Source organism: Mustela nigripes, chromosome 3, assembly GCF_022355385.1.
Source record: "Mustela nigripes isolate SB6536 chromosome 3, MUSNIG.SB6536, whole genome shotgun sequence".
In the NCBI taxonomy this organism is placed as follows: Eukaryota; Metazoa; Chordata; class Mammalia; order Carnivora; family Mustelidae; genus Mustela; species Mustela nigripes.
The window spans coordinates 25,239,969-25,248,366 of record NC_081559.1 but is presented as its reverse complement, the minus strand read 5'-3'; the positions used below and the strand labels follow the sequence as shown (position 1 = coordinate 25,248,366).

At 37.4% G+C, this 8,398-nt stretch overlaps 1 protein-coding gene across 1 annotated transcript in view; it reads left to right on the top strand.

The window, feature by feature from the left end:
• Positions 1-3,656: 3,656 nt before the first annotated feature.
• ABCA12 (ATP binding cassette subfamily A member 12) overlaps positions 3,657-8,398 on the top strand; it is a 165,845-nt gene continuing 161,103 nt past the window's right edge. Inside the window, exon 1 of the mRNA XM_059392669.1 lies at positions 3,657-3,725. Coding sequence (XP_059248652.1) covers positions 3,657-3,725 — 69 coding nt within the window. The remainder of the gene's footprint in view (positions 3,726-8,398) is intronic.

Below are 8,398 nucleotides of genomic sequence, written 5' to 3'. Positions count from 1 at the left end.
CCTAGCTGAGCTACTGTTCTAACTAGGTTCAGTAGGCGAAGTGACTTTGGAAGTGATCCTAAAGATCAACCTCAGGAGGTTAATTGTGCATGTTCAAAACTAATTCTGTGCATGCCTCAGTTAAATTTGGGCTATTTGAACTGTTCTTCAAAACTTGCCATTACTGGAATTTAGGAAAGCAGAACGCTGGAATCCTCAGATTAGCTAATTTTTGTGGAAGCTATTTCATGATAAAGCTATATATTTTTTTGGTTTTACTGTTAGTGAAGTGAGCACACAAAAACAAATACTACCTAAGTTCTGGTAGACTCCTTGTTTGATAAAGGGATTGACAAGGAGTAGAATCACCAACATCAGAGAAAGGAAGTAGAGGCAGAGATTATGGTCTGAGACTTGGAAGTCATCCTAAAGACAACCTGGGTCTGCTGGCCTCTGACAGAAGCACTTGGAACACTGAGGAGTGAGGCAGATCACCATGATCTGGCCAAATAGAGTAATTGAACTTCTCAGTACAATTATAGGAATAAAATATGTCAACAGTTTACTGGTAAAGATATTCATTCATGTATTGTGTATTGTTTTAATTTGCCTCTGTTTATTTGCCTTTTTTTTTAGCTTTTTCATTTTTAAAAATCATTTTTTAGCAACTGTATGTCCTGGGTATAGCTTATTTCTGATTGCTAAGGGGAACTCCTAAAATATCTGCCCAAACACCTCAATCTATAGTCAGGAATAGGGCACAAAGCTGTATCTTTCTCTGTGCAAAACAAAAATAAAAAAGAATTCACTATCTTTAATGTCCTTCCACATTTTCTTCTGTTTCCTTTTGGTTGGTCTAATAATTGCCTTAAGTTCTATTCTGATCAGAGATTATGATTCCTGATTTACATAAGCTAGAGCTTCCAAGATTAATGTCAGCTAAGGCCTTTTCTAAAATGAAATCATAAACGATGCTTTCAAAAGTAAATTTTAAAAGAAATTTGAAAACCTTACGGAGATAGTAGAAACAGATATGGCCAATATAGATGCCAGAATATAGATTCTTAGAGTAGGGCAAAATTTGGAGGTCTCATAGTCTATGTACCCCACCTTAAACTACTTTGAATTATGTTTTGTGAAAGAATACCACAGTCCCCAAGTAGGTGTGTGTGACATTTGGAGTTATGGCACTGTGTGCCTTCCAGTATAAAGGAAAATCTTATATATATTAAACTCTTAATGCATAGTTTTGAGATTACTTTGAAGAGATAAATTTCCTGGGAAGTCATGGGTTGTAATAAAATACATAATCATCATCAGGAAATTAGATGTAGTAGGTGAAGGTGTCCAGAAGAGCCTGAGAGAGACTCTATAACCAAAGTTAAACCAACGACAGAACAACTCCATGATTACACTGGAAAGATGACAAGCAGCTACCAAGAGAAACGATTTGATACTTTTTGAGCTGACCTCTCACCTGCATTGGTCACATGGTGAGTCAGTAATTTTAAGCGAAGTGACTGGACTGAAAAAGTGACTCTGTGCACCTGTAACATCCCTTCACATGTAGAATCACATCCCCAAATCCCGCCTTGACTTCCCAAGTGAATAGTATTTATTTGTGAACAAAACCATTAGTGAGTTGTAGACTAAACAGATGGTAGAGAAAGAAGGCAGGGAGCAGGGGTTCAAGTCATCTTCAGAGCTTGAGAAAACCAGAACAATTTTGCACACTGAATCCTGGGAGTGGTGAAGGAAAGTATTACCTCCAGAGGTGCCCAGTGTCTCACCTTGTCTTTAACCTTGTTCAGAAAAAAAAATCCAAGAGCCAAATTCTAGATATTCAGGACTGACTGCCTAATGGGGATTAGACTTGGAAAGACTCATCATAGTTGGGACAGAGCCAAAGTTGAGGTAATGGGCATGTGCCAGCATGGCTCCAGTCAGCCCCAGGCTGGTTGCCATCAGCATTGCAGAGTGGGCATGGGCACCAGGAAGCTGAACCATGTTTCGAACTCAAACATTGACAGGAGAACTCACACATTGCTTTACTGATTTCATGCGTAGAGCCTGAATCAGTCATGGAAAGGTGTGAGGAGCAAAGGAGAGTTTCACTAGCCTTGGCTCAAAGAGGCTCTTCAATATTTAATGACATTCAGCAGCAGTTATTGAGCATTAATCATTCTAAAGCATTTTGATATAAAATAGTTTATGATCTTAAACATTTGACAATGTAGTGGAAAAGAAACAAGAAATTCAGGGTCCTTGAGAGAAACGTAAAGAACTATGTTGGATTCAAAGGCGAGTGAGAGGATATCCTAAGGGTATTTATTCAAAAGACATCATGGAAGAAGTCAGCCTGAGGATTTGTGGTAGGAGCTTAGAGAGGGGCGAGTTTATCCCAGGTAGAAGAGATGGCATAAGCAAGTCAAGGACCAGAAAGCAGAGGTATGTTTGCACATTGTAATATATATGACTTTGGCAAGCAGTCAAATATGTATAGTAGGCTATTGAAAAATTGGCTGGAGCCAGATTGTGGAGGCATTGGTATCAGAGAGAATAGGTTGTCATTAAGGCATTTAAGCAAGGTTACTCCTGGAAACCTTTATGCCAGAGTTCCTCACATGTATCCTGAAATCACAATTAAAATTACTTAATTAGAAAGTAACTTGAATAATTTAAGCATAGAGCCTTTTTCTTTTCTCCCAATTTATAATAGATTTCTTTTTACTGATTCGGATATTCAAGTGCATTAGAACTCTGCTGTATCATAAATTCCTGGGTCAGCTCGTGTCTTCTTTAATTATAAAAGCCTAAAACAACATGGCTTTCCTGCCATGGATACATGATCCCTCAGCCCCCAAATGAGGGAATCCATTGCATGTCATTCATGCCATCTACAGCCTACCTTTTATTTTCTGCAATTTTTTTAACCTAATAAATTATAACAGAAGGTGAAACCTAGCCAACATAGTTATTTCCCTCCAAATCAAAGTGTTCAGCTTAAGTCTAGGCATTGAAACTTTCTCCATAGAGGTTGAGGTTCAGAGTGTTTTAGTTGAGCCTTACTGAGTTAAAACATCTTAATGGCAATTTAAATATTATGAGTCACTGAACCAAGAGCCTGTAAAATGCTGTGTCCTGCCTCTGGTACAGCAGACACTACATAGAAAAGAAGGCAAGAGAATGTAGGACAAGTCCTACTGGCCTGGCAGGAGTCCCACCTAATTCCTTATGACGTGTCCAATGCAGGTGACACCTTCTGGAAGGTGTGGATAGGCAGTTAATATCATGGAGAGTAGGAGGTGTGGTTCAGCTTTTTTTTTTTTTTTTTTTACAGTAGGGCATTATCTGAATGACACTCATTCTCTCTTGAGGCTGGACTTCATGCAATAAGCAATAACTGGATGTTATTTTAAAATAAGCAAAGCCACTGACAGGTCTGGTCTGTGTTCTTGTTTCAGAGGAAGAGTTAGTTGAAAAGTGCTCCTTGGTCAAGGATTAAGCCAAAGGAATAACTGAGCAGCAGAAGAACTGTGGGTTTCTTACCCCAGCCCTCAGGAAAGCTATGCCGTGAAAAAGCTTTGACCCACTGACACTGCAAGTTGGACAAGGTACCAGTTCTTCTGTGGAGTAGAAGAAAAGAAAGGAATTCTCTTGCTTGTGGTGTTTGAAGGATGGCTTCCCAGTTTCATCAGCTTCGGGTCCTGGTCTGGAAAAATTGGCTAGGTGTCAAAAGGCAGCCGGTGAGTAGAAAAAGGGAAGGGGGGTCCCTGGGGCAAAACTCCAGGCAGTCCTAAAGTGTGATGTTAGTAGAGGTAAAAAGAGAAGAGTTTCAGGCAATTTTCTAAAGGAGGAATGAGATATTTAGAAAACATCCCTATATCTTTCTTACAGCTAATGGGGCAAGTCTAAACATACCCTCAAAACTGCTTTTTGGTTTCAGTAAATTAAAAGGGTAAACCGGGACATGCCCTGAGCAAAGAAAGGGATATACTTTGTTGCTGGCTGCGTTGGAACTAGTGTCGAATTCTAGGTTTTAGGCCAAAATACTTTCAGAACTTTTCTTAATAAATTTAGTTAAAAATGAGATGAAGGAAAATATCAGATGAAAGGAATAATAAATGGGCAGAAATGTATTTGAAACTGAAAGTGATGGAAAGCTTGTTTGAAAAGATATAGAAAGGAAATAGTTTGAAGGCTGTTGGCATAGAAAAGCTTCTACAAAATTTCAGTACCTAAAAATTATTTATTAGAAATGACAAACAAGAGTCAATATATGTGCCATGCTTCAGGAGTGTTATTGAATCACTTAACTTTGCAGCTACAGTCTGTCTACTCCATTTATTGGAACATTTTTTTTGTGCTCTTACATTCATGTTTGCTTTTGAAATTACAAAGCCAGCTATTAAATCCTCATCAGATAGGGTGTAGGGAGATTGAGAAAGGAATTGGCTTCTTTGGGTAGTCACATGCTCAGAAGAACGTTTGAAAACCAGAGAAATTCAAGAAGTCACTCCAGATATTTAATTTTAGAGTGGTAATTCCTAGCCTCAAATATTTGAATAATATAAATACCATGCAGATAATGGGTGTCCTAGAAACAACATTTCATCTGTGTACCTTATCTCGCTCTGAGTTTGATGGCGGTGTCTGATGTCTTACTTGAATGTTCTGATGTATATATTGAAAAAGAGAAGGAATGTTCACCCACCTTTGTGAATGTGGTGGGTAGGATTTAAAAATCATAAGCCTATATGTGATTTCATAGGTGTAGGGTTTGGACATAAAATTTTAAATCATTAATTTTTTAGTTAAATCATGAGCGTTCCTTTTCAGTTAGAAACAACACAAAATAAAACCTGTCATAATTATTCCATGGTAGGTTCTAAGTGAAATTCAGAAGGAAAAGAATCTGGATAGATGGATGTGGTCAAAAGATGAGAGTTGGATTCTTGGTTCTGCCTCTCAGAACTGCATGACCTGAGTAGCATATCTGTTTCTCTGAGCACTGGTTTTTCTCTTTGCAAAATGGGCACAGGGTCTACCATATTTGTCTCATAGAGTGGTAAGAGCCAAATGTGCCAGTTTATTTCAAAGTGTTTTGCAAATGGTGGACACTTGGCATGTAGATTATGGAGAGATTTGGAGTGATGTGTTTGTCATATTTTATTCAAAGTAAGGGTAAAAGGAAATCCAGGAGAAGGGGTTGTGGGAGAGAAGAAGAAATATACAGTACAGTTCTTAAGTGATGAAAACTCACTAGTTAAAAATAAAAGCAGAGAGGAACTGAAAACATGTCTGTTGTTACTGATAAACTGGATGATGAGGTTATATATTTTCCTTACAACTCCATTTTACCTAAAAATTAAAAAAAAAAAAAAAACACCTTCAGGTGAATACAGTTTTTTTTCATTGAGAAATTTTATCTTTAGAAACTTTAATAAGTTCTTGCCTTATCTGTAAAGTAGCTGGGATATCAATTTTCTACTTTAGAGTTTGTCTCCATTTTAGTCAATTTCTGCTGGATATGGCATATTTAAAGGAGATGGAATTCAGGCATGCTAATACATTTTCACCATGATACCTTATATTATTCTTATGTAGTCAAAATCCCTAAAAAGTCTGTGGTAATTATACTTCTGCCTAAGGAAAGAAAATACATTATCTTTTAGCTCATGTGGGGACATCAGAGGATTCAGATCATAAGACTACCTTGAGACCCAGGACAGGTTAAGTGTTGGGTGCAGGAAATGAAATCAGAAATAGTTCTGAATTTGTGGAAATACAGAGGACCTACTTGAATCCATTATGATCAACTAGAGAGACACAAGAGACCTTTAGAAAATGGTGGTGCCCATTTTAGAACCTGCCCAAAGGAGAAGGAAAAACAATCCTAGGTGGAGGGCAAGAGGGCAAAAAAAGCTACATCCATTCTTCATAGCTTAGCTTGGGCCAGCCCTATTTTCTGCCCTTAGAAAGAAGACTTGGGGACATAGGTGGAAAGGATGTACATGTGGTAGGGTTAACAGGGAAGGATGAGACAATGAAGAGGTTGGAAAGTTAGGATTAAAGACATAAAAGATGTGAAATGAAAAAAATTGTGAAAAGAGAAAATATAAACAAATTAAAAGAGAATGTGAAAAGAAGAGGTATATAAATTTGAGGAGGGGACATAGTCTGTGTGAAGCAACTGGACTTTGTCATCACCAAGCAATTATTTAAAATGCAAGTGTTCTTATTTCTCTCATAATCTTTCTGAATGATATTTTAAAAAGTATACTTTTATACCCAAGAAAATAGAAATGAAGTTGTGTGACACTGGAAATTTATAGTCTTTAATGAATGTTAAAGAATAATCACCACCAAGACATCCTCCTCCATTGTATATTTAAGAGATTCTATCACAGAGCAAGATGGTGGGAAGGATAGTCTGTATAGGAAGAAGTTAGGAATCTACTAATGGGGAAACAAATGACATACAAGGAAAAAAAAAACCCAAGAAAAACAAATATATAGGCAAAATAATAGAGTGGGGATTATTGAGGAAATACATTATAAAAATATATACTAGGATAGAAAGTGAGAAAAAGAATTTCAAACACCTATGTAGTTTAAGAAATAGAAAGATAACGGGATAAGCAAAATGTTGAGTTTGGCTACAAAAAAAAAAAAAAAAGGCAGGATCCTCGGTTTTGGAGGTGACTTCCCTCAAAATTGTTCTGAGAGTAAATGTTTCTCTTTAATTTTTTAATAAAATCAAACATCAGAATTCTGAACTATTTGGGATTATCTAATGGCCTTAATTTTACAGGGCCTAAGTGAGCTCAAGGAACTTGTCCAAGGTGACAGTGATTTTAAAGACTCAAAGTCAGATTTCCCCCAAAAGAGATTTATTCTTTTCACTACCTCCTGCTGCCTCCCTCTTGCCACTGAGTTGAAATTCCTTTTCCAACATTCTTGGATCCCAACTCAGAGTTCAGCTTGCCAGTGAAGATCATATTTGCTAAAGAGGCCTTAGATATTGCTGTTTTTTAGTATTAATGGTTACATCAACTCTCAATTAGATAGCAAAAAAAAAAAAAAAAACTGCTAAAAGAGTGTGAAAAAATACATTAAGCACCAACAGAAATGTTAGGTAATACAAAAAATCAATTAGATGCAGTTGTTCTCCTGCTGGGCTTGTAATTTAATTCTAGAAATAATAAAAAAATGAAGATACATTCCACTGGAGATGGTTAGCGACAGGGAGGCTCACCTAATGAGATGCTAGTTAATGATAGGAAACTGAGTCCTGGCGCAGCAGAGACTGCAGGATCGAAGACTAGATAGTGCAAGATCGGAGTTTATCGTTCATTGAAAGATGATGAATTCTAAATCAGCATATCAAGGATTGACTTCAGATCTCTATAGAAGTGGAATCTAATTCCAGACTTACCGACAGAAGAAAATTATCTTGAGCTGTTTATTTTAATCTAACTATTTGGCTAGGGGGTCGCATTTTAGTTAAGTTGGCAATAGAACCAGGCATTCCCACAACTTGACTGATTTCTAATACTTTGTTGTTGTTTTTTTCTTTTTAAGATTTTATTTATTTATGTATTTGAAAGAAAGAGAGCAAGCACGCACGTGAGTGGGGGGAGGGGCAGAAGGAGAGAGACCCAGAAGCAGACTTGACACTAAGTGCAGAGCCCTGTTCGGGAATCAAGCTCATGACCCTAAGATCATAACCTGAGCTGAAATCAAAAGTCTGCATTTAACCAGCTGAGCTACCCACATGCCCCTGATTTCTAACCCTTTGGCTAAAGTTAGATACTTTCTCCCCAGTCCCCACCTTTCTCATATAACATCCCCTCACAGTGTCTAGAGAAAGAGGAAGTGCTAGCTTCAAAATTTTGGAGAAGTTTGTCTATGCATGAAAAAAAAAGTTTTGATGAAGCAATTTAGGATTAAACTGTAATCTCAAATTTCTAAATTGGATTAAAATAAACTAGGTCCTGAGCAATTACCCGATCAAATATTCCAGGCCCATTTACCTCTTCCAGATCTATTACCACTTATCCCCTTAATCCCTTTTTTTTTTAAATTATTTTTTTATTTTTTATAAACATATATTTTTATCCCCAGGGGTACAGGTCTGTGAATCCCTTTTAATTGTCCAAAAAAATTTGGATCTACCTGTTGATATTGGTGCTGGCCACATGGCAGACATGCATATTTAGTTTAGTCAAACAATAAAAAGCAAATGAGGGACACCTAGGTGGCTCAGTCACTTAAGCATCCAACTCTTGATTCTGGCTCAGGTCATGATCTTACAGTTGTGACATCAAGCCCTGTGCTGGGCTCTGCACTGAGCTTGGAGTCTGCTTAAGATTCTCTATCCCTGGGTGCCTGGGTGGCTCAGTGGGTTAAGCCCACT